Consider the following 25,829-nt stretch of genomic DNA (forward strand, 5'->3'; position numbering starts at 1 on the left):
GCCCCCATTTCCCATACCAAGCACCCATTGGGTTGGCCATTTAAAAGGAGGGGCTGCGGTTTTCGGGTTAGTGTGCAGCACAAACCCAACTAACCCCTCCCCCTCCCCCCACACACACACCCAGTTCTCTGGGATGATCGCTTCACTCCTCCCCCCCACCACGTGGCTAACAGCGGGGATAATTTCTTTTCAGCCACAGGCAAACAGCCCAGCAGGAACGGCCATCTCTGATTGTCCCCTTAATAAAATTCCCCTATTTCAACTAGGTGACCATGAATGATATCACTCTCCTGAGGGTAATACAGAGAGATAAAGAATGGATGTTGCTTGAATGCCAGCAAACACCAGGACCATACGCTGCCATGCTTTGTTATGCAATGATTCCAGACACGTGCTATTGGCCTGGCGTGATAAAGTTTCCTACCATGGAGGATGGAATAAGGCTGCCCTCTCCAGAAACCTTTTGCAAAGGCTTTGGGAGTACCTCCAAGAGAGCTTCATTGAGATGTCCCTGGATGATTTCTGCTTCATCCCCAGACACATTAACAGACTTTTCCAGTAGCTGTACTGGCCGTGAATGCATCCTAAGTCTTCAGGGCAAATTAATCATTAAACATGCTTGCTTTTTAACCATGTATTATACTTACAAAGGTACACTCACCAGAGGTGCCTTCTCCGCCTTCAAGGTCCAGAAGCCCGCCTTGTGAGGGTTGGAAGGGTATTGGATCCGGGGTGATAAACAGTTCCTGGCTGTCGGATAGAATGGTTTCATCCTCCTCCTCATCTTCCTCATCCCCTAAATCCTCATCCCTGTTGTGTGAGACTCCCCACTTGCAGGAGTCCATGCACAGGGGTGGGGCAGTGGCAGGGGCACCCCCTAGAATTGCATGCAGCTCATCATAGAAGCGGCATGTCTGGGACTCTGACCCGGAGCAGCTGTTTGCCTCTTTGTTTTTTTGGTAGGCTTGCCTGAGCTCCTTAATTTTCACGCAGCACTGCTGCGGGTCCCTGTTATAGCCTCTGTCCTTCATGTTCTTGGAGATTTTTTCAAATATTTTGGCATTTTGTCTTTTGAAACGAAATTCTGATAGCGTGGATTTGTCTCCCCATACAGCGATCAGATCCAGTTCCTCCCGGTCAGTCCATCTGGAGCTCTTTTGCGATTCTGGGACTCCATGGTCACCTCTGCTGATGAGCTCTGCATGGTCACCTGTGCCACACTGGCCAAACAGGAAATGAAATTCAAAATCCCTGGGGCTTTTCCTGTCTACCTGGCTAGTGCATCTGAGTTGAGAGCGCTGTCCAGAGCAGTCACAATGGAGCACTCTGGGATAGCTCCCGGAGGCCAATACCGTCGAATTGTGTCCTCACTACCCCAAATTCAACCCGGTAATGTCGATTTCAGCTCTAATCCCCTCGTCGGGAAGGAGTACAGAAATCGATTTTAAGAGCCCTTTAAGTCGACAAAAATGGCTTTGTCGTGTGGACGGGTGCAGGGTTAAATCTATCTAATGTTGCTAAATTCGACCTAAACTCGTATTCTAGACCAGGGCCAAGGTGCCACAAGGACTCCTCAGTTTTTTTGCTGATACAGACTAACAGGGCTACCACTCTGAAACCTGTCCTCTTTCTTGGTGTCCTAGAACCCAGAGGTCACAGCCTCCTTCCTGAGCTCCATCACCTTTGGCTGGTACAGCAGGTAGACAAAACAGGGTAGGAGGGAGCCCAGGGTGGGAACAGCAGGGGTTGCAAGCTGGGACTGAGGGATCCCAGCAGAGTGGCGTGAATTGTGGCGAGCCCAGGACTGGGATGGCAGGGAGGGGCATTGTGTGAGGCTGAGGTCTGCTCACCTTACTCTTGTTCTCTTATTCTGTTGAGTATCACTGTCTGCCAGGTGCAGGAGGTGCAGGTTGGGAGGAATTGTGGGTGAAATGAGTCACTCCTGGTTTACACTGCAGCGAGATTCAGCATCCCAGAGGCAGCTTGGTTGCTTGGGACACTGTGGACTCAGCTGCCTGCGCCCGGTGACCCCGAGTGTTGTCTTTGTGTCTATTCCGGGCTGGGTGTGAGGGACAGTCAGCAGGAGAGACCCGTTTCCGTAGTGCGCAGGAGAAGGTTTTGCTGACCAGAGGCTCTCTCTGCCCCACAGGATGGTTCTGAAGGGCTATCGCAAACCCCTAGAGATGGAAGATCTCTGGGACTTGAAAGAAAACGTGAAAACACAGCAAATCTTCAGCAGGTTTGACAGGAACATGAGGGCCGAGGTGAGAAAGGCCCGTCGGGAGCTGGAGAGACGGCGCTGCAAGAGGAGCTTGCGCAAGGCAGCCCCAGACCACAGGAATGGGCTCAGCAAGGCTCAGAGCCAAGACATCCTGGTGCTGGTAACTCCCTCAATGCCCTCTGGGCTGGACTTGGGGTTCTGGCTCCAGGTCAGTGTGTCCCTGGCACAGGCCATTGGTGCTTTGGCTCTGCAATGACGTGAGTTAGGAGGGTTGGAGGGAGCCCTCAATAGATGCTCCACATGTCTTAAGGTTTTTTCCCCTCACCAGCTCCCCACAGGCCCGTCTGACAACTCCCCTCTCCCTGAGCCACCAGTGCTGCTCCGTGATGAGCTGAGGGTCTAAACACAGGGCTGTGAAGCCCCTTCTCCCCTGGGGTTCTGTGCTGCTCACACATCCCTCCCAGCCCCAGGAACCAGCCCCCTGCAGCTCCCCCACCCCTTCCCGAGCACCCACTGCTTCCACCATCCCATGCTGCCTCCCTGCCATCCAGGACTGGGTCTTGCACCTGTGCGGAGCACCTGTCCCGGGAAGAGCCCCTAAGTGGGGTGTCTGATCCAGGGAGAAGGGTGCCTTGGCTGGGGGAGGGCACCTGTCCCAGGGAGGGACCCCTGGGTGGGTGGGGGTACCTGTCCTGGGGAAGGGCCTCTGGGTGGGTGGGGGCACCTGTGCGGGGTGTCTGATCCAGGGGACCCATGGAGTGTTGGGTGTGGGGGAGGACCCTGTGGGGTGTCTGACCCACGGTGAGTGGCCGGCCGGCAGGATGCCTGTCTGATCCAGCATCCTTTCTCACGTGCTGGCTCCTATCTAGGAAGAGAAGCGGCCGAAGAGGAAGAAGAAGGAGGACGTGAGTGGCCCCAGCGGGGATTACCCCAAGGCCTGGCTGGCCAAGACCCTGATCAGAACCTTTGCGGGGAACCTCCTGAAATCAGTGGCTTTCAAGCTGGTGCATGACCTGCTGTTGTTTGCCAGCCCCCAGCTGCTGAAGTGAGTCCCCATCTCTGGGCTGCCTCCACAGGGACCTTTCGCCTGCCCTGCACCCAGCCAGGAGCCAGGGGAGTTCTCTGTGGATGGTGCAGGGACATGCCCAGACAAGGGAGCTGTTTCATGGTCCAGGATTTAGCATCAGTGTCAGGTCCCTGTGGGGCTGGTCTCTGTGGGCAGGGTTTGTGGTGTCCCTGGTGGGTGGTCTCTGCAGGGAGGAGGTGATAGCATGCTTGGGGGGGGCTGGTCTATGTGGGGCTGGGGTGGCGGTGTCCTTGGGGGGCTGGTCTCTGTGGGGAGAGGTCTCCCCATGCCTGCCTAGTCTCACTGGCTGCTCTGACTGGCAGACTGCTGATCTCCTTTATTGCGGACCCCACGGTGTATGCCTGGCAGGGCTACCTCTACGCCTTGCTACTGTTCGTAACCGCACTGGTCCAGTCCATCTGCCTGCAGCAGTACTTTCAGCTCTGCTTCCTGCTGGGCATGAGTGTGCGCACGGCACTCATGGCTGCTGTCTACAAGAAGGTCGGTGTGGGTTCCCCATCCGCACTCCCTGCCAGGCACAGCCGCAGGACAGCATGTCGGGCCTTCCTGCTCCCCCCAAACCCTGTCCCTCAAATGCACTTCCCTTTTCCTGTGTCTTTGCCTCTCCTCCAAGGGCACCTGTGAGCTGGGCCTTTGTTCCCCAGTGAAGGGGCAGGGGGCTTTGGACATCCTGGGAGTTAGCTGCCGGGAGTCGTGCAGTAAGAACCATGTGCACCAGGCCGGCTCCTTGCTGTGATCCCTGTGCAGTGAGGCGCTGGCTGCAGAGTCCTGGTGGGAGGCATTTACCCACAGCAGTGCAGTGGCCCCCAGAGCCAGGCGGGAGGCTCGGCAAGGAGGAGTGGCTCTGTGGCCAAGAGCTGGGACTCAGGAGTCAGTCCAGGAAGCTCGGCTCCCACCAAGAGCTGCTCTGATGCGTTAGGCCTGGACTTCGCACACAGCACTCTGCGCTGCGCCCAGGGGCTGGGGGCTGGCCTGGCCCCTGGTGACTGTGCTGTCCACCCTAGGCGCTCACTATCTCCAACGCCACCCGCAAGGGGTACACCCAGGGTGAGATGGTGAACCTGATGTCAGCCGATGCCCAGAGGTTCATGGACCTGGCCAACTTCATCCACCAGCTGTGGTCGGCGCCACTGCAGATCATCCTGTCCGTCGTCTTCCTGTGGTGGGAGCTGGGCCCCTCCGTCCTGGCAGGGATTGGGGTCATGGTGTTGCTCATCCCCACCAACGCTGTCCTGGCCACCAAGGCCAGAACCATTCAGGTCAGCGATTGGGCAGGGTCCGCTCCCCGGGCTGGCCTGGCAAAGGCTTCCTCCTTGCCCCTCTCTGCCTGAGCCCCCCACTCACCAGCCACCACTGTCATCTTCTCTCCAGTGCCCCAGACTGCTGCCAGTGGCTCTCCGGAGTGGGAATGTAGATGGGGTCCGAGAGAGGAAATGCAGAGCCTGCTTGGGGCTGCCCCTTTACCCTGCAGCCCGGAGGCTGCTCTGTGGAGCACCAAGCTCCAGCAGAGACCCCAGCCCTGTGAGCTGACCCTCCAGTACCTGTGCTGGTCCAGGCCCTGCCAACGAGAGAGGGGGCCCGCCTGGAATAGATGGGAGTCCAGGGGTGGGGCCTGCAGGTGGGGAGTGCTGGCAAAGCAGATGAGGGATGAGTGAGCCTGGGGCCGAGATGGGGCATTTGTGGTGCTCCTGGGTTTTAGGAGCTGCTCTTTGCATTGGGCTGGGGTTCAGGCTGGGGGATCCTATTCTCCTTTCTCACTGGCAGATGAAGAACATGAAGAACAAGGATCAGCGCATGAAAATAATGAATGAAATCCTCAGTGGGATCAAGGTGAGCACCATGGACCCCACCCCCCCATGCCTGGCTGCCCCTCCCCCTCCAGGGCATTAAGGGCGTGCCTGGCTGCCCTGCCCGCCACCAGGACACCTGGGATTGGTGCCTGGCCATCCCCTCCCCAGGGCACATGGGGTCCCATCCTTCTCTGCATGGCAGCAGTGTTGGCAGTACCCCACCCCCCCAGCTGATGGCACATGATGGTATCGGATTTGCTGTATGAGTCCAGGAAGGTGACCCCCATAATGCCCCTGGCTGGTTGTGCAGCTACCTATGGGTGGGACTGCAGACAGGAGAGTGGGACCCAGAGCCGGTGGACGCGGTGCTGCGTGCAGGTGAGATGAGCCTTGGGAGTGGGGGTCACTGTGGGAGCAGGATCCGCTCATTCTGGTCGTCACTCAGATCCTGAAGCTGTTTGCCTGGGAGCCTTCATTTGAGCGACGGGTTGGGGAGATCCGGGTGCGTGAGCTGAAGGGCTTGTTGCACTTTAGCTACCTGCAGGCCGTCTCCATCTTCATCTTCTCCTGTTCCCCATTCCTGGTGAGTGCATGGGGGCTGGCAGTGGTGGGAAGCCCCCAGGGAGACGGAGCTGGAGGTGGGGCTGCCTCCTGGGAGGACAGATTGGGATATGCCCAGGACGATAAGGCTGTGGGCATGGATGCGTGGGTGGTTTTGGGGGAGGGGAGGAGGGAATCAGACTTTGTGGTTAGGGGGTAGGATGTGCCCAGTGGCTGACAGGCTGTGGACGGGGAGTAATGTGCCTATTCCCCGCACCATCCCATACTACCTCCCTGTGATCAGGGACTGGGACTTGCCCTGGGCCTGTCCTGAGGGGCCCCTGTGCCAGAGTGTCTGTCCTTGGGAAGGGACCCTGTTCCTAGGGCATCTGTCCCAGGTAAGGCAGGCAAAGCACCAGTGTGTTTATTGTCCACTGTCCACTCTTCTGGGGAGACCCCAGCAAGAGCTCTGGCGGGTCCCTCAGCCGAAGCGCTTTGTGGGGGGGGACACATGGGCTGGGGCCCCAGAAGGAGCACCGAGCACTGGGAGATGGGACCCCTGGCCTGAGCACGTGCCCTTGCATGCAGAGGATGGGATGCCCGGAAGGAGCACAAGGTGAGGTGGGGGTGAGGGCGTGGCTGCAGTGGCAGATGGGGCTGTGGCTCTAACACCCGCTGCCCCCAGGTCTCTGTGGCCAGCTTCGCTGTCTACGTCATGGTGGATGAGAAGAATGTCCTAGATGCACAGAAGGCATTTACCTCTATCTCCCTCTTCAACGTGCTGAGCTTCCCCATGGCATTGCTGCCCGTAGTCATCTCCTCCTTGGTGCAGGTGAGCACCCTGGGCAGGGCGGAGAGAAGGAGGGTTGAGTCTTGGGCCCTTTTGTTAACCTCCAAATGCATCATATGGTTCAGGCTCAGCATGTGGGGCTCAGGGCAGGGTGCTCATGTGGCCAGTCTTTGGACCAAGGAATCAGCATGTGGGGCACAGGGCGCAGAGTGCTGGTTGCAGGACTCAGTGGGGAGGGGTAGGACTTGGGTTGCAAGGCTCCATATCCACCCGGCATTCTGATTTATTTCCTCTGTTGTTTGAGTGTGTTGCTGTCGCACCCGGAGGCCCTGCCAGGATTGGGGCTGCAATTCATCCAGTAGTGTCGTTATGGGTGCTCCACTGCGCTTGGGATCGGAGATCTTTGGTAGCAGTGCCCATTGGGCCGCACATGCACGCACATGAGTGGTGTCTATATTAGTGCTGTGCAGTCCAGCCACCCTCAGTTCCTTCTCAACCGCCCTTGGTCTGGGATGGGATCCTGAGCAGAGCCCTTCGGACATCCCTAGCCTTTAGTAATAGCAGTAATAGTCGTGTTTCTGTTCTTTTGTAGAATTGCTGTTTCCTTTCATTTTTCTTCCCCCTAAAAAAAAATTCCGTTGATCTTTCTTCCCCATTATTCTTTAGCTTAGCATAGGTTTCCGTTTTTTAATATGCCTTTCCCGATAGGGAAACTCTCCCTGGTCGTTTATGCCCCGATCCCCCAGGTTTAAGAGGCGCCTCTCTTGCTGTGAAGCCATCCCGTGAGCAATGGTCACTCCTGGTATATACACTGCCTCGGTGAGGGACACGTCTCTCAGAAGTGTACCTGTTGCCTCAACTTGAAGGCCCATGAACTGAGGCTAAAACTTTTACTCATGGAGAGTTCTTTGTGAGCAGCCTCAGACCCTGGCCCCGATACCTCTCCTATGCAGTGCTCACCATCTGCCCAGTCATCAGCTGACGCTCACTCGCTGCGCGCCACCAAGAGGAAACCCACCCTCTCCCGCCCAGGCAAAAAGAAAAGGGCCACAAGCTCCCCCTCTAAGGAGCTGCCTCAGAAAAAGGCATCCCCAGAGAGCTGTGAGGACGTTGTGGCTACAGACTGAGACAGCTCCCGTGACTGTCTGGGCACCTCCAGTACTGGTGCAAAGGACAGGTCCAAGGACCCTAAGCGGGCGGGATCACAGGTGGAAGCATTGTCTCTTGGCACTGAGAAAGACAGTGTAAGACTTTCAAAAGCGATACCCACCACTTCAACAAAAATAATCATAGAATCATAGACTTTAAGATCAGAAGACCATTATGATCGTCTAGTCTGACCTCCTGCACAACATAGGCCACAGAATCTCACCCACTCATTCCTGTAACAAACCCCTGACCTATGTCTGAGCTATTGAAATCCTCAAATCATGGTTTAAAGATTTGGAGGGGCAGAGAATTCTCCAGCAAGTGACCCGTGCCCCACGCTGCAGAGGAAGGTGAAAAACCCCCAGAGCCTCTGCCAATCTGCCCTGGAGGAAAATTCCTTCCTGACCCCAAATATGACGATCAGCTGAACCCTGAGCATATGGGCAAGATTCACCAGCCAGACACCCAGGAAAGAATTATCTGTAGTAACTCTGATCCCACCCCATCTAACATCCCATCACAGGCCATTGGGCATATCTACCGCTAATAGTTGAAGATCAATTAATTGCCAAATTAGACTATCCCATCATATCATCCCTTCCATAAACTTATCAAGCTTAGATTTGAAGCCAGATATGTCTTTTGCCCCCACTGCTTCCCTTGGAAGGCTGTTCCAGAACTTCACTCCTCTGATGGTTAGAAACCTTCATCTAATTTCAAGTCTAAACTTCCTGATGGCCAGTTTATATCCATTTGTTCTTGTGTCCACATTGATACTGAGCTTAAATAATTCTTCTCCCTCTGTGGTATTTATCCCTCTGATATATTTATAGAGAGCAATCATATCTCCCCTCAGCCTTATTTTGGTTAGGCTAAACAAGCCAAGCTCTTTGAGTCTTCTTTCATAAGGTAGGTTTTCCATTCCTTGGATCATCCTAGTAGCCCTTCTCTGTACCTGTCCAGTTTGAATTCATCTTTCTTAAACATGGGAGACCAGAACTGCACACAGTATTCCAGAGGTCTCACCAGTGCCTTGTATAATGGTACTAAGACCTCCTTATCTCTACTGGAAATACTTCGCCTGATGCATCCCAAGACCGCATTAGCTTTTTTCACGGCCATATCACATTGGCAGCTCATAGTCATCCTGTGATCATAGAATCATAGAATCATAGAATATCAGGGTTGGAAGGGACCCCAGAAGGTCATCTAGTCCAACCCCCTGCTCAAAGCAGGACCAAGTCCCAGTTAAATCATCCCAGCCAGGGCTTTGTCAAGCCTGACCTTAAAAACCTCTAAGGAAGGAGATTCTACCACCTCCCTAGGTAACGCATTCCAGTGTTTCACCACCCTCTTAGTGAAAAAGTTTTTCCTAATATCCAATCTAAACCTCCCCCATTGCAACTTGAGACCATTACTCCTCGTTCTGTCATCTGCTACCATTGAGAACAGTCTAGAGCCATCCTCTTTGAAACCCCCTTTCAGGTAGTTGAAAGCAGCTATCAAATCCCCCCTCATTCTTCTCTTCTGCAGACTAAACAATCCCAGCTCCCTCAGCCTCTCCTCATAAGTCATGTGCTCTAGACCCCTAATCATTTTTGTTGCCCTTCGTTGTACTCTTTCCAATTTATCCACATCCTTCCTGTAGTGTGGGGCCCAAAACTGGACACAGTACTCCAGATGAGGCCTCACCAGTGTCGAATAGAGGGGAACGATCACGTCCCTCGATCTGATCAACCAATACTCCAAGGTCCTTCTTCTGCTCTGTTATTCTAATTGATGCGCCCCCAGTTTATAACTAAAATTCTTGTTATTAATCCCTAAATGCATAACCTTACACTTCTCACTATTAAATTTCATCCTATTACTATTACTCCAGTTTACAACGTCATCCAAATCTTCCTGTATGATATCCCTGTCCTTCTCTGTATTGGCAATACCTCCCAGATTTAGTAGACATCACTCCAAAGTCAATTCCATCTTGGGGCACTGCTCTACAGTCATTGACAGTGGACCATCTATCGCGACACCACTCAAAGAAGAAGGAACGGTGACTCCCCCTGTGCAGTAACGGAGGTTCTGAAAGATGTGTCCCTACGGGTGCTCCACTCCCCACCCTTCTTCCTCTCTGCTTCGAAGTACACACACACACTCTGTAGCAGAGAAGGAACTGAGGGTGGTTGGACCACAGAGCGCTATATAGATGGTGCAAGACGGGGAGGAACACATGTGCAGCCCACCGGGCGTGGGTACTGAAGCTCTCCGAACCCAGGTGCAGGAGGTGCTGCTGCACCTACAGGGGAGTGTCCATAGGAACACGCATCTCGAAGACCCTGAGTTACTACACAGGGGGAGTAACCTTCTCTTCTGGGTGCTGCACACGTAGACACATGGTCCCTGCCTTATTGTTCAATCTCTTGGGAAATACAGAACTGGGGAGTTGCCCCCAGGGTGTGAGGGTTGGGCAGGAAGATTCTGGAGCTCTCTACCCCACTTGGATGGATCTTGTGTCTCACCTGTGTGACATCCCCTTTTGCTTCCTGCAGACCAGCGTGTCCACCGAGCGGCTGGAGCGGTACCTGGGGAGAGGCGACCTGGACCTCTCAGCCATAAGACGTGACCCCGGTGTTGGTAAATAAACAACCAGTCTTACAGCAGGGCCCTGGTGTGCCTGTGGGGGGGCCCGCTGCCACATCATGGGTGTGTAGGGCCCTCAAATACAACTCCCCATCAGCACCACTGCATGTGGGGGGCACTTGGGCACAACCCCCCCGCCTCATCTGTGGGGCCCTTAGATACATCCCCCCACTCCCACCCAGTGTGTAGTGCCCCCAGGCACAATCTCCCCTCCACTCCTACCCCATGTGTGGGGCCCTTAGATACACCCTCCCCCCTCGCACTTCATGTGGGGGCATCTGGTTTTCAGGGTCCTGTGGTACAACAACCGTCCCCTCATATGCAGGACCCTTTGGGAGGATTTCCTCCCTTGGCCCAAATCCAGGATCCACTAGGCATGAGGGGGAGCCCCTGAGTGGGCTGGTGGCTCCTGGGAGCTGGACACACTGAGTTTGGGGTTGGGCTGTGGAGAGAGCTGTCCCCCACCCAGTCTCTGAAGCGCTGCCCGTTCTCTTGGCAGACTGCGCAATGCAGTTCTCCGAGGCCTCCTTTGCCTGGGAGCAGGGTGCCGAGCCTGTGATCAGAGAGTAAGTGTGCTGCGTCTGGGGCCTTGTGCTGTGCTTGGGGGGCTCCCTTCTCTGTTACTGACTTGCCAGGCAATCGCCCTGTGCTGCCATGGGTGGAACACAGCCCTCCAAGGGGCCTGGCCCTGCAGGACACACATTCCCCGAAGCAGAGACATGGGCAGCTGGAAACACCTGCTTCGCTGGCTTGTTCTCGCTGACCATATGGTCTGGGTCCTTTCATGACGTTTCCAGCCCCGTGCAAGGCCCGGGTGGCAAGTCCAAGAGACACAGGAATCCAGGAAGGAGCCTGTGGTTAGCCTGGATAACATAGCTGTTAGGGATGTAAAAGTTTAACTGGTTAACCAATAAGCTTGAGGCTTATCGGTTTCTGTTAACAATTAAACTCTGCCCGAGGTCCCGGCTGCTGCCCGCACATCTGGGATCCCGGCTGCCGGCCCCATGCCCAGGGCTCTGCTGCCATCTGCTCCCAGCATCCCGGCTGCCACCACGGCGCAGACCCCCGGGGTGGGCCGGCAGCTGGGATCTGTGGCACGGGACAACAGCCAGAACCCTGGGTGCAGGCCGGCAACCAGGATGCCAGGCGCGCCGGGATGCTGGGCATGGGGTTGGCAGCAGGGATCCCTGGGCGTGGGGATCCCCAGGCAGCAGGGATTCCCCATGCTGTAGCAGCCCCCACATCCCTAATTCCCCAGTTAAACGTTTAACCATGTAACCATAGAATTTTAATTGGTTACACGGTTATTGTTTTTACGTGTTATTTACATCCCTAGTAGCTGCTCAGCGCTGCTCTGTGTCCCACTCAGCTCTCTCGTCCTTCCAGGGTCACTCTGGATATCAAGCCTGGGTGCCTGGTGGCTGTGGTCGGGGCTGTAGGCTCAGGGAAATCCTCACTGGTGTCAGCCGTGCTAGGAGAGATGGAGAACCTCAAGGGGCACATTAACATCCAGGTGAGAGGAGGTGCCCTGGGTGGAGGAGGCCCCGTGAGCTGCTGTTGGATCCTGGGGGGCACTTAAGAGTGCCCACCCCAGGCAGAGATGTGAACAGCATGACCAGGCACCAAGGCTCCTCCCACCCTTCTCCCCAGCCAGTATCCAGGCCAAGCAGCCTCGGTCATGACTTGCAATTTCCCTGGTATTCCAGCTCTGGGACACCCTCTAGCTCTGCTAGTGCCCTCAGCCCCGCCCCACAGCCTGCTGCTCTTCCAGCCCTGGCTTCCCTATGTGCATATCTTTGCCGATGCCCCTCAATCCTGATCTGTAGCCCCCCGCTACTCAAATTGTCCCTACTCGACTCTGCCAATACCCTTCAGACTTCCCTCACACACTTCATGCTATTGCTCTGGACATCCACTAACTGTCATGACCGATCACATGGCAGCTTGGTGCCATGGACAAATATCCACCCAGTTCATGGAAGTGAGAGCAAACCCTTGGTCTGTAGGGTGGAAAGGCTAGTTAGGGTCCTAGCCTCCAGCACCTCTTCCCCCTAAGTCCTGGGGAGATGCAGTGAATAACATTTATCCTGCAGGACTTTTAGTGTCACAGGAATGATCAGCTCTGCCAAGCTGTCTGTTAAGAACCAGAGCACAAACTCCATACTGGTTGTGAGTTCTGTACTTATGTTTCAGGAAAGATATGGACAAATTGGAGAAAGCCCAGAGAAGAGCAACAAAAATGATGAAAGGTCTAGAAAACATGACCTATGAGGGAAGATTGAAAAAATTGAGTTTGTTTAATCTGGAGAAAAGAAGACTGAGGGGGGACATGATAACAGTTTTCAAGAACATAAAAGGTTGTTACATGGAAAATTGTTCTCCTTAACCTCTGAGGATAGGACAAGAAGCAATGGGCTTATATTGCAGCAAGTAAAGTTTAGGTTGGACATAAGGAAAAACATCCTGTCAGGGTGGTTAAGCACTGGAACAAATTGCCCAGGGAGTTTGTGGAATTTCTGTCATTAGAGATTTTTAAGAGCAGGTTGGACACACACACCTGTCAGGGATGGTCTATAATACTTAGTCCTGCCTTGAGTGCAGGGGACTAGACTAGACGAGGACCCTTCCAATTCTATGACTCTATTATTTCACCAGCCAAGTATCAAGTGTAAGCTCCTCAGGCACTATTACAGCCTAACCAGTGAGTCACAGACAGTGCTCTTGGGTACTCTGATCTATCTTGTCATCCAGGTAAACTTGTCTTTGTGATAGATGGTCCCTTACACCAAAAATCACAACAACATTCAGTTTACTCCCAGTCCCAAAGGACCAGTCACTTACGTCAGGTCAATTGCATCTTAGATCTAACACCAAAGACAATGCTTGTAGCCAATCCTATAATAAATTAACTAAAGATTTATTAACTAAGAAAAAGAAATGAGTGCTATTTACAAGGTTAAAGCAAATAAACAAACACACACAAATGGGTTCCAATCTAAAGTTTCAAAAAGTAATAGAAGCTTCTATAATAAGCAAGCTCTATGTGTCCTTTAGGGCTAACCCAGGCCAAGCACTGGGGATCTTTTGTTTTTGCCTGATAATTCTTGCCCTTCAAACTCCAAGTGGCATAAAAGATCCAGCTTCTTCTTTGGCAGGAATTTTTATTCCCTTCCCCCAGAGCTCAAGCTGATAGGATGATTCCTCTTCCTGGGAGCAGGGGGAGCAATTAACAAAGTCTTTGTCCTCTGATGTTTACAATGGCTCCTTTGTTTCAATGGACTTTCTTGGTGGGCAAGGCCTAACTACTTCAGTAGGAAGCCAGCATTTTACATTTGTTAATGCTTCGTTACTGTTTCACAAGGTACATAGTTACAGGAGATTACAAAGTAAATGCTCAATATAACCTTAAAATGTGGGGTACAGATCTTGTAAGTGAGATTACTACATGCAGTTCCTACCAGCATTTCATAATGTCTAACCACATTCTCATACACCTCAACTTTATTTGAACAATGCCAACACACAGCTGAGCCAGACCGGTTTCCAGCAATATATTGGTCTATGTTCAGCTGAGGCCTAGAGGCCTTGGCATGAGCTGGCACCTGGTCTGCCAATGTCACAATCTCATCTTGGCTTTGTCTAGTTCCCTGCACAGGGGATGTGACTGCTCCCATCTCAGGCCCAACTCCCCCATCCCTCCTTTCCCCAGCCCCTAGTCCAGGGCCCAAGTCCTGCACCGACTGGATGAGTCAGCTGTGATTCACTCTTCCCTCCAGGGCTCTGTGGCCTACGTTCCCCAGCAGGCTTGGATCCAGAACGCCACACTGAAGGACAACATTCTCTTTGGGTTAGAACTGGATGAGGCTTGGTACCAGCGGGTTGTGGAGGCCTGTGCTCTCCTTCCAGACCTGAAGCTGCTCCCTGGGGGTGACCTCACGGAGATTGGAGAGAAGGTATTGGCACTGGGCATGCCAGGGAAGGAGAGTGTGATGGGAGGGGAAGGCTGGGAGGAAGCGCCCTGGGGAGTAGGTGGGGGATAGGAGCAAGGGAGGTGTCTGGGGAGGCTCAGAGAGGGTGGAGGGGGTGTGAGTGTAGGAAGCTCAAGGGTGGCTCGTGGGTGCCTGAGGAAGGTAGAAGAGGAGGAGGAGGTATGTGGAGTTGGAGAGGTGCATGGGTGTCCAAGGCTGAGGAGGAATGTTTGGTGGTAGAAGCAGCAGCCCCTGGGTGTGTATTTGGGAGGTAATGAGGGGGACACTTGGGGAGTGTCTGGAGCTCCTAGGGGTGGGATGGGGGTGGCAGAGAACATGTGGCGCTCGGGGGGGGAAGGGCTGTCTGGAGCACATGGGAGTAGGGTGGGGGTGCAGAGAGCATATGGGGCACAGGGGGCTGTCTGGAGCACGTGGAAGTAGGGTGGTGGGTGCAGAGAGTGTATGGTGCTCAAGGTCAGTCTGGAGCATGGGGGGGGAAGTAGGGGGTGGCAGAGAGCGTGTGGTGCTTGTCGGGGCTGTCTGGAGCATGTAGGGATAAGGTAGGGGGTGCAGAGAGTGTGTAATGCTCGGGATCTGTCTGGAGCCTGTGAGGGTAGGGTGGGGGTGCAGAGAGCTGCTCGGGGGGGAGGGCTGTCTGGAGAACATGGGGCTGGGTGAGGGTGAGTAAGCACCAGTGGAAGACTTTGCTCCCCTTGGTCAGCACACTGGGGTGCAGGGAGAGCCCCAGGACTTACAGTCGGGTGCTTTCCCCTTCCAGGGCATTAACCTGAGTGGGGGCCAGAAGCAGCGGGTCAGCCTGGCTAGGGCTGTGTACAGCAACGCAGATATCTACCTTCTGGACGACCCCCTGTCGGCTGTAGATGCTCACGTGGGGAAGCACCTCTTTGACCAGGTGCTGGGGCCGGATGGGCTGCTGCAGAGCAAGGTGAGAACAGCCCCAAGCTGATCGGGGCAGGGAGCAGTCCCCACCCAGGAGATTCCCCCCATCAACCCTCATCTGGAGCACTTCTGGTGTGGCTCCCTCTGCAGCCAGGCAAGCCCTCTTAGTGGCTTAACAGGGGGCTTGAACGAGGGGCCAGTTGGTGGGCAGTTCTGCGCAGTTGGCAACAGGAACACCTCCAGGCTCTCCACTGGGGATGTGAGTGGACGAGGGGGGCCCTGTGCATCCCCAGCTAGGGGTGAGAGTAGATGACAGAGTGCCCCGCGGGTTCCCAGATGAGTGGGGGAGGGCAAGGGGAGTCCTGTGTATCCCCAGCTGGTGGTGAAGGGGCATGATGGAGAGCCTGACAGGTCCCTAGCGGTGGGCAGGAGTGGATGATGGGGAGCCCGTTGAGTCCCCAGCTGGGGACGGTAGTAGGTGAGGGGGAGCCCAGCAGGTCCCCATCTGGGGGCGAGTGAGGGGGAGCCCTCTGGGTCCCCAGCCGGGGGCAGGGCTGAAAGAGGGGGGGTCCCCAGCTGGGGTTGGAGTGGGTGAGGGGGAGCCCTGCAGGTCCCCAACCAGGGGTAGAGGTAGGTGATGAGTGCCCTGCCAGTCCTCAGCCAGGGGTGGGGGTGGCATGTGTTTCCAGCCAAGGGCAAGGGAGGGGGCGGCGGTCCTGTAGCTGTTGGGCCCTGTAACCTCTGTGCCATTCTTCGTTGTAGACCCGGATCCTGGTGACGCACAATATCAGTTTTCTGCCAAGGACAGATGAGATTGTAGTGCTGGTGGCCGGTGCCGTGTCTGAGCAGGGCTCCTACAGCACTTTGCTGGCTAACGGTGGGGCCTTCGCTCAGCTCCTGAGCACGTATGGAAGCCAGGAGGGCAGCACCCCCGAGGGGGAGGCCACAGGTACGGGGGCATGTGCTGGACCGAGGATCAGCTTCATACAGGTGCCCATGGAGTCCTGTTTTGTGCTATGTTGCCCAGAGCGCCCCAGTGTTGGCGGAAGGGAAGGAGACAGCCCTAACTCACCCACCTGGGGTTTGCCTCTGTTAACGAGGGTAACACTAATACAAGGAGAGCCTCGCCTACACTGACTCTGGGGTTTGGGTCTGTCTCTGCAGGGCCTTTCTGTTCTGCCCCTTCCCCTCTGCCTCTGGGGACACACCAACCCTGCCTCCTCCTGAACTGGACGCAGTGTGACGCAGCTCGTCTTACCTCAGTATGAGTCAGCAGAAAGAGCTATATGGCTATGCAGGAACCTTGCCCTGACCCCTGCTGGGAACCTTCCCACCCACAATGGTTCCCAGAGCATGGTCTCTTCTCCTTCCCTGTTCAGCTCGGGCCCCAAAGCCCCACGCTGCGGCTGGGAGACAGCGGTCAGCTTGCTGCTTGGACGTTCCCTTTTCTGTGGCTGGGAGCAAGCCCAGCAACTCACCTGAGCAGACTGTGCAGTCCTGGAAGCCAGAAAAGGCCCTTGGTCTCCCCAAGACAGGCCCTGACAAGGAGTGGGACAGTTCCACCTAGAGAACACTGCACTCTTACTCCTAGGGGCGAAGGGTTCCCACTCCAGCTCAGAGCAGGGGTCTGTGTAGCCCAGTACCCCATCTCCAACAGGGGCCACCAGCACCAGCTGCTTCAGGGGAGAGAGCTAGGAACTTGTCAGATGGCAGCGAGAGTGATCAGCAGACAGTGGCCCCTCCTCAGGGCCTGGGTTTGCATCACCGGAGGTGGGGATTCCCCGTGCCCTTTATATTCCACTCCACACTTTTTGGTCCAAGAGTCTGTTCTAGTCTGACACATTGTTCGATATAGTCTTTTGAGCACCCAGGAATTACATCTCCCCACTCCAGAGGTTACATACATTCCTGCCCACCATCACACACAAGCCGTTCATGTAATACAATGGACCCCAAGGATACTTGAGCACAATTTATTAAGGGCTCCTGAAGATATTGCAGGGAACTGCCATCTCGGTCACAGCAACAGCAGCTCTTGGCTGCTGTGCAGGAGGACACAGCACAGGCATGGCTACGGAGCCGTGTCTCCTCTCTGTTCAATACCTAACACCACATCCAGTCCAGGCGCCTCTAACTCCTGTGTCTGCTGCTTCAGTGGAAGCTGCAGAGGAGCAAGACGGCGAGGTCCCTGAGACTAGCACGGAGGAAGTGCCAGCCGACATAGTGACCATGACCCTGAGAAGAGAAGCCAGCATCCAGCAGAGAGGATTCAACCGCAGGTAGGAACCTGTCCCCAGTCATCGTATCTCATTCCCCCACCACCAGAACCTCTCCCTTTACTTTCCTCTCCCTGCTTCCTGTTCAGGCCTCTCCCTCTGTCCTGGGCCTCTGCTTTGCTTCCGGGATGGAGGGGCCCTGTGTGAGGCTTCACTTCTTGGGGAACCTGTGGGAAAGCGTCTGAGAGTCCTGGTCTCTGGGGCCTCCCTGACCTGCATGGCATGTGGGGCCCTCTGCTTTGCTCAGCTGCTGATCAGGAAAGGGCCTGTCTGTCATGGCTCTGCTCCCCAGCCCAGGCTCGAGGAGTTCCTGCCTGCAGGGTTTCTCCAGCTGTCTTCCAACCCCACCCCTTTCTGCTGTCTCACAATGCACTGGGCAGGATCGCGCAGCTGAGTAACTTCCCCCCTAATATGACTTATCCAACAGTTTCTGTATGTCAGACATCCAGCCCTTGGGCTTTTCCCTGGGGCTGGCTGGGCAAAGGTGTGTCTGGAGTGGGGGGCTGGGCTTGTTTAGCTGGAGAGGGTGGGAACAACGCTGGACTCGGAGGAATTCCCAAAGGCTCCAGTTGAAATGTTTCTCTCGCCAAAGTCAGTGAGTCTCATGGCTGCTCCCTGGCAGATCCCGCCGCAGCCAGCATGCTGGAGCAGGAGGCTCAGTGCAGGGTGAGGCCGGTGGGGTTCCAGGGTGGCTCCAAGTGCAGCTGCCCCATGGCTAACGATGAGCAATCGCCCTATTGCAGCCTCAGCACCAGCAGCACCAAGTCCCTGCGAAAGGCCCTGCAAGTGAGTGAGGAGGGGCCCAAGAGCAAGCAGCCTTCTGAGGAGGTGACAGGACAGAGGCTGATTGAGAAGGAGGCCATGGAAACAGGGAAGGTGAGAGAAGAGATCTTGTGGCTTGGGGGCAGGGACATCGTGAAATCCCACCCCACAGCTCGCTGCTTTACAACTACAATAGTTGCTTGAGAAAGCTGACCCTCAGCTTTTGTGACCCCCATTTCACTGCTCCCAGCTTATCTGTGAAGAGGGAGGTATGGAGGAGTGCTGCTGGGGTGTGTTTGGAGGGTGGGCTGCTGGCTATGGGAAGGCAAGGTGGGCGGGCAGTGCTGGGGAGAGCAGGGTTGGGGTGGTGCCTTGTGGGGAGGGAGTGGGAGGCTGTGTGGGGAGCGTGTGGGAGACTAGATGGTGCTCTGAGGGGGCTTGATGGTGCTGTGTGGGGAGGGCATGGGAGGCTTGGTGGTGCTGTGTGGGGAGGGCGTGGGGGGCTGGGCAGTGCTGTGTGGGGAGAGTGTGGGAGGCTGGGCGGTGCTGTGGGGAACCTGGCCGGTGCTGGGAGGATGCGGGGGCTGGGCGGTGCTTTGTGGGGAGGATGTGGGAGCCTGGGTGGTGCTGCGGGGGCGGGCTGAGTGGTGCTGTGTGGGGGCTGTGTGGGGAGGGCGTGAGAGGCTAAGCGGTGCTGAGAGGCTTGGTGGTGCTGTGTGGGGAGGGCATGGGAGCCTGGGTGGTGCTGAGGTTGCGGGCTGGGCGGTGCTGTGGGGGGGGTTGAGTGCTGCTGTGTGGGGAGGGCAGAAGTGTGACCTGCAGGTATAGCTGCGTCGGGGTGCGTGCGGCAGCTGGACTCCATGGGATGCTGCAACAGCTGTGCTGCTCTGCAGGTGAAGTTCTCCCTATACCTGCGCTACCTGCACGCCGTGGGCTGGGGATTCTCCACCTGGGTTTTCATCACCTACGTTGCACAATATGCCGCCTTAATGGGGTCCAACCTGTGGCTCAGTGACTGGACGGACGACTCGCTGCAGTACTGGAACAAGACCTACCCAACCTCTCAGCGGGACATGCGGATCGGGATCTTCGGGGCACTGGGCATAGTGCGGGGTAAGTCTGGGGACCCACCCAATTTAAATGGGATGTTGTGAGCTGGGGGCACTTAGGCTGGAGAGCCCAGGGAAGGGTTGCTGAGGTCCCAGGCCCCTGCTTGAGCTGGCAGTTTGCCAGGGCCCAAGATTACCCCCAGTGCACTGGATGGGGTTGCCAAGATTTCCCTGGGAGCTGGGAACGGGCAGCTGGGGTCTGAGGCCTCCCTGGAAGCTGGAGGATTGCAGCCCAGGAGCACCCAATCTCTCCATGTGTGCCAGGGGTGTGTTGGGCCCAAGGTCCCGTGAGCCTGACCCTAACTGGCACATGCATGCATTCTAGCTGCCTTCCTGCTGGCCGGAGCCCTCCTGGCTGCCCGAGGTGCCATCCGGGCCTCCCGCATGCTGCACCAGCAGCTGCTCAGCAATATCTTGCGAGTGCCCATGAGCTTCTTCGACACAACCCCCACGGGTCGCATCATCAACAGATTTGCCAAGGTGAGAGCTTGTGCCAGGGGGGACCCTGTGCCCAGTTGTCCTGGTGGGACCAGGGCCGGGGGTGGCAGCAGAGGGAGGGACATTCCTTCAAGCGTTTCACAGGCACATTTCTTGCTACAATGCCAGTAGCTTTATCCTAGGAACCCTCACCCGGGGCAATTCCTGTGCTGATGGAGACATCACGCCTTCCCCAACAGCCCACTGCGTTGTCAGTAGCCTCACGTGGCAACATTTGGTCAGGTCTCAGCAGGGCTTTGTGATGTGAACAAGGTGGGTCCAAACTAGGAACCTGACTGGCCTTTAATCACGCAGAGCTAGAGCAGGAGTGGAGTCTAATGGTTAGAGCTGCGAGGACTGAGAGCCAGGACTCCTGGTTCTGTTCTCAGATCTGGGAGGACGTGGGGTCTAATGGTTAGAATATGGGGAGTTGGAAATCAAGATCCCTGCATTCATTTTCCCAGCTGTGCCACTGATTCACAACATACCCCATGAGACAAGTCCCTTTCCCTCTCTCTGTGTCAGTCTCCCTGTCTGGACAGTAGGATCATGCTGAGCCCCAGGGCTGGAGGGCAGAGTGGTATCAGAGCTTCCCTTAGCGTGTGCAGGGCCCTCTGGCCTCCTCCTGTCTTGCACCACTGCCTGCATCTCCCCTCTTCTCCATCTGTTCCCAGGACATCTTTACTGTGGATGAGACCATCCCCATGTCCTTCCGTACCTGGCTGACCTGCTTTTTGGGCATCATCAGCACCCTGCTCATGATCTGCCTGGCCACCCCCTACTTCGCTCTTATCATCATTCCCTTGAGCATCTTCTATTTCTTCCTGCTGGTGAGTGGTTCTGGCACTTTCGGCGCAATGGGCAGGGCAGAGCTCAGCCTCTCTCCTTCCTTGGTCAGTCCCAGAGCTGTGACAGCTGGGGCCATCTGCCCAGCATGTGTCACTGCAGACACACCTAGCGGAACTGAGGTCTCTGCCACCTGCCACGGGTGGGAAGGTCCTGGGTGCACATTGCAGTAATGGAGCTGCTTCTTTGGTCCCAGCGCATCTATGTCTCCACGTCCCGCCAGCTGAGACGTCTGGATTCTGTCACTAGGTCTCCCATCTATTCCCACTTCAGCGAGACAGTGTCAGGCCTGTCTGTGATCAGGGCCTATGGACACCAGGCGCGGTTCCTGCAGCACAATGACCGGATCATGGACATCAACCAGAAAAGTGTTTACTCCTGGATTGTCTCGAATAGGTGAGATGACTCCTCCCCCAAAGGGACAGACCAGCAGGACCTGTATTCATCATGTCACTGATCTGAGTGCAGCTAGCTACAGTAAAATCAGTGCACGTGATTTCGATGGCTGTGGGGAGATTACTTGTAGCTGGGGCTCTCCTGGTCTTTGGCTTATCTGAAGAGCCTCATTTGGCCTCTGGATGTTCTGGGTGGGTCTTGGCTGGCTGAACTGGGTACTGGGGAGCTAACCCATAAGGTTCCAGACCCTGCCTGGAGTCTGCATATTTCGGTAGGAACAGGGCATTTTTGGGACAGGATCACATTCTAGCACGAGGCCTTGTTGGGGTCATTTTGGCTGATAAGATGGGGCACTGCTGGGGGCTTCCATAGGCGGTGAGTTATATGGGCCCGTGGTGCCCATGCTCCACCAATATTCAGGCTCCACCAATGTTTGGGCTTATATTTTCAGAGCTGTCCCATCCATAGGGTGGACCAGGGGAACCACCCCGGGCCCCGCTCTTTGGGGAGCCTCGTGCTTCAGGGGGACATGTGGTACAGGACGTCTTGGGGGGCTAGCGGGGAGCCTAGTGCTGGCCAGCCTCTTCCCGCCCCTGCTCTGCCCCTGCCCCACCCCCACTCCATCCCTTCCCCCAAGCCTCTGCTCCACCCCTTCCCCCAAGCCCCCACCCTGCCTCTTTCCAGCTTCCTCCCCCTCCCCCAAGCGATGCCGGGAGCCGGCGGGGCAGGGAAGGCTGGGGCCGGGTTGCTCGCTGCTGCCGGTGCCAGGCCCCCCACTATCTCCCCAGGTTGCCCTGGACCCCGCATCCCCCTGAAGCGTGGGGCCTGGGGCGGTTGTCCCGGTACATCCTATGGACGGGATGGTTCTGCTTGGACCCATTCTGGGCACCACCAAAAATTATACAAACCTGGTGCCTACGGGATTCATGGAGAACTGGGGAGGTTATACTGTGGGGTGCTGAGGTGTTCTGGGTCAGTATTAGGAGTATTGGATGCTTCAGATAGATTGTGATGGTGCTGATGGGTGTTGGAGTGCTTGATTGAATGCTGGAGGGCATTGGTTGAGTGCTTTGGGTGGGTGGGGCTTAGAAGCTAGGAATTGTAGAAAATTGGGGAAGCCAAATAACACACTGTGACATCTATAGCCAGAAGAGTAAGGGACAATAAAAAGGGATTTTTAAAAGTGTATTAGGAACAGAAGGAATCCTAACAATGGTATTGATCCATTACTAGATGGAAATGCTACAATTTGCCTAGTCTATTCTATTCTAAGTATGAGCGCCTTCTAGTAGTGTATTAAGCACTATAATTACACATCTGTCACATGTTGTTTGTTCTGTCATCCTCTCCCCAGAGGGAGAGGAGTGTGCAGTGAAGTGTCTTGTTTCAATAGGTTTTTTTAGGGCTGTCAAGCTATTAAATAATTAATCGCGATTAAGCGCGCACTTTAAAAAATTAATTGCGCAATTCATCGTGCAGTTAAACAATAATAGAATACCTTTTATTTAAATATTTTTGGATGTTTTCTACATTTTCAAATATATTGATTTCAATTACAACATGGAATACAAAGTGTACAGTGCTCACTTTATTTTTTATTACAAATATTTGCACTGTAAAAACCAAAAGAAATAGTATTTTTCAATTCACCTAATACAAGCACTGTAGTGCAATCTCTAATATGAAAGTTGAACTTACAAACGTAGAATTATGTTAAAAAAATAACTGCATTCAAAAATAAGACAATGTAAAACTTTACAGCCTAAAGTCCACTCAGTCCTACTTCTTGTTCAGCCAGTTGCTCAGACAAACAAGTTTGGTTACAATTTGCAGGAGATAATGCTGCCCTACATGGTCTCCCTGTCCACCCCATCTCTTCTTCTACCCTGCTCCGCCTAGGTACATTGATTCATAGGTTATAAAACCAGAAGGGGCCATTGTGATCATGTATCATAAACTCCTGCATAGCACAGGCCATGGGACTTCCCTGAATTCATGCAGATTTGAACTAGAGCAGACTTTTTGAAAAACATCCAGTCCTCATTTAAAACACAGTAGTCCAGTAGCAGTCACACCAGTGCCAAATGTAGAGGTAACATAATCTGAGTCTACATCCTCTGTTGAGTGCTGTAGCTATTTTTAGAAATCTCACATTGGTACCCAAGTCTTTTTCAGAGCACTGCTTCCCAGGATAGAGTCCCCCATCCAGTAAATATGGCCTATGTTTTTTGTTCCTAGATATGATTATACCTTTGGCAGTATTGAAAAAGATATTGTTTGCATGTGCCCAGCTTATTGACTGATCAAGATTGCTCTCTGTCAGTGACCTGTCCTTTTCATTATTTATCATTTCCTCAATCTGTGTGTCATCTGCAAATGCTATCACTGGCGATTTTACGTTTTCTTCCATGACATAGATAAAAATGTTAAATAGCACAAGTTCAAGAACCAATCCCTGAGGGAACCCACTAGGCGGAGCAGGGTAGAAGGAGAGATGGGGTGGACAGGGAGATAATGTAGGGTGAGGTGCAATGGAAGTGACTGGTTTAGGTTAGATACTGGATGATTTGGGGGAGGATTTAGGATGAGACAGTGAAAGTGACTTGGGGAAAATTGAGCGTGAGACCTGGTGATTTGGGAGGATGATTTATGATGAAACATGGTGTGATGGTGTTTCAGAACTACACCCAGGGTGAATCACTACCACCTGCTCACAGCGTGAGAGAGCCTTGCCTGTGCCCACCAGGGGAAACACTCCTCAGACACCAGCTACTTGTCTCCGTGAGCGCCTGCTCTTTCCCTCTGCAGGCGAGCAATTTACATATCTGCTTTGTCACACTTGAGTGCTCAGTCCCCTATCCACTGGACACCTGCTGTGTACACTGATCCATTGGCTCCATGGAGACCGTGCACCATAGTTCACCGGTTTCACCTCAGTTCGGCAGTTGCCCTAGCACAAGGCACTTGAACAGAAATTGAGGTTTATTTAACAGAGCTTGAGGTAAAGATTCAAATCAAAGCAAGTCTAAAGATTTGGAAAGATAAGATTACACTCAATCTATAGCCTAGACTTATTCACAAGTTACGTTTCTGTCTAATCAGGTATTTCTCACCCAAAGGTTGGTTCTTGCAGTGTTTGACCAGTCTAAAAAGCTGGGCTCAACTTTTCATGAACCAGGTCGACAGTCTTCTCCTGTCATGGATAACCACATGGGCCACTCTTCTCCTCTTTTACAGTCAGAGCCTATTGTCTGTTAGCCCATGGCCCCTTTTCCCAGAACTCTCTTGGAGTTTGTTTGTCCTTGTAAAGCTCCAGCCAACATCTACTCCAGACAGTAAATAAACACCCCCTGTCTCCATGGGCGTCCATTGTTCTCATGTGGATTTGGTGGGCTCTCAGACGCCTCCTCCTCAAGTGGTAGTTTTCATTCCCAGCAGATTTGGAACACGAATATCCTACATTACATGACTCTAAAATTGTTTTCCATAAAACATCTCCCAATAACTAGGACAATCAGCTAGACCTTTGCTTTCGGCAGAGACCACACACAGCCCCTTTTGGTGTAATGTTGAGGAAATGGTCAGACGCACATGTAATATCCCTGGCGGTACATACCTGGGTGTGAGGTGACTGTGGGAGTCATGGGATGCTAGGAGAGATGCTAGTGAGGACTAGCTCCATCCAGATCAGGCTGACGTGGGGCTGGTAGCTTGGGGGACATAACCCGATGACATGGCGAGGCTGATATCTCACCTTTGACTGAGTGAGTGTCTCCCCGCTTCTGTGATGTGCCTGCAGCTGTGCCCCCTTTTATTTTTTGTATGTATAAATACAAGGGAAGATGTATGGTGTTACATAAGGGCTTTCCAGGGGAATACCCAGGCGTGATGGGATGGGGAGAATTTAGGATGTAACTGGGAGATGGGGATGATGAGGGAAATATTTAAAATGAGGCATAGCCAGCCGCCTGGGAGGGGCAGTTTAGTGTGAGTTGGGTGATTACTGGGAAAGAATATTGCTGGTCAGACAGTTGTTTGCCAGTTGGGTTTTATTAGGGTGCTTGCTCGCAGATGAGGTAGGGTGTGACAGGGTGGATTAGTAGGGAATATTGAGGCCACAGGTAGGAGATTAAGAGCAGCAGTTCTGTGTGAGAAACAGGTGCCTGGGGGGGAATATTTATGGTGAGGCCTGGGGAGGAGGATTGTGACGGACGTTCACTGCACTGATGGGCGTTGTGAGTGGATGGGGTGGCACTGGGTGTTCCGGGTGGCCGGGAATGGTGCTGATGGTGCTCACTGTAAGTGCCCCACCATGCGAGCATAGGTGCAGGCAGGCTTCTCTCTCCCACGTCTCACCGCCAGTGCTCTCCCTGCTGCAGGTGGCTGGCCATCCGCCAGGAGTTTGTCGGGAACCTGGTGGTTTTCTTTGCAGCTCTCCTGGCCGTGATTACGAGGGACTCTCTGGGGAGTGGAATTGTTGGGCTCTCCATCTCCTCAGCACTCAACGTGAGTCCAGCCACTTGGGAACGAGGGCTCTCTGCTCTGTGGGGGCCTGCTCACATCCAAGGGGGCAGGGCTGTTCCCGGTGGCAGAGCCTCAGTGGCTGGTTCCTGCCTTCAGCTGGAAAGTGCTCCAGCACATTTGGCCAGCAAAGGGGCTCTCCTCCTGGGGACTGCCAGCTGGGAGGGGGACACTGCTGGGATGGATGGAGATAAGAAAGAGATGTTCCCATAGCAAGGGGGGAGGCACATGCTGGTCCAAGACAGGGGCACTCCCTCTGTGGGTCCTGGGCCAGGATGGGGGCTGGGAAAGGGACTGTCCCATTGGGAGGAGGTGGGGACAGGGCAGGGACATTGCTGCTGGATGCGATGGGGTGAGCGA

General features: G+C 54.4%; 1 protein-coding gene across 2 annotated transcripts in view; it reads left to right on the forward strand.

Moving 5' to 3' along the window:
- The window catches only part of ABCC2 (ATP binding cassette subfamily C member 2), a 55,816-nt gene that overhangs the window by 16,012 nt on the left and 13,975 nt on the right, over positions 1–25,829 (forward strand). For both annotated transcript variants that reach the window (XM_038408230.2, XM_043518543.1), the window contains 21 exons: positions 1,644–1,699; positions 2,150–2,381; positions 3,091–3,266; positions 3,611–3,788; positions 4,313–4,567; positions 5,073–5,138; positions 5,544–5,681; positions 6,324–6,470; positions 10,124–10,208; positions 10,714–10,780; positions 11,601–11,727; positions 13,991–14,167; positions 14,961–15,128; positions 15,845–16,031; positions 17,238–17,361; positions 18,102–18,234; positions 19,014–19,233; positions 19,555–19,709; positions 20,381–20,536; positions 20,749–20,948; positions 25,328–25,454. In XM_038408230.2, the coding sequence (XP_038264158.1) occupies positions 1,644–1,699; positions 2,150–2,381; positions 3,091–3,266; positions 3,611–3,788; positions 4,313–4,567; positions 5,073–5,138; positions 5,544–5,681; positions 6,324–6,470; positions 10,124–10,208; positions 10,714–10,780; positions 11,601–11,727; positions 13,991–14,167; positions 14,961–15,128; positions 15,845–16,031; positions 17,238–17,361; positions 18,102–18,234; positions 19,014–19,233; positions 19,555–19,709; positions 20,381–20,536; positions 20,749–20,948; positions 25,328–25,454 (3,174 nt within the window). The remainder of the gene's footprint in view (positions 1–1,643; positions 1,700–2,149; positions 2,382–3,090; positions 3,267–3,610; positions 3,789–4,312; positions 4,568–5,072; positions 5,139–5,543; positions 5,682–6,323; positions 6,471–10,123; positions 10,209–10,713; positions 10,781–11,600; positions 11,728–13,990; positions 14,168–14,960; positions 15,129–15,844; positions 16,032–17,237; positions 17,362–18,101; positions 18,235–19,013; positions 19,234–19,554; positions 19,710–20,380; positions 20,537–20,748; positions 20,949–25,327; positions 25,455–25,829) is intronic.

Source organism: Dermochelys coriacea, chromosome 7, assembly GCF_009764565.3.
Source record: "Dermochelys coriacea isolate rDerCor1 chromosome 7, rDerCor1.pri.v4, whole genome shotgun sequence".
NCBI lineage: Eukaryota > Metazoa > Chordata > Testudines > Dermochelyidae > Dermochelys > Dermochelys coriacea.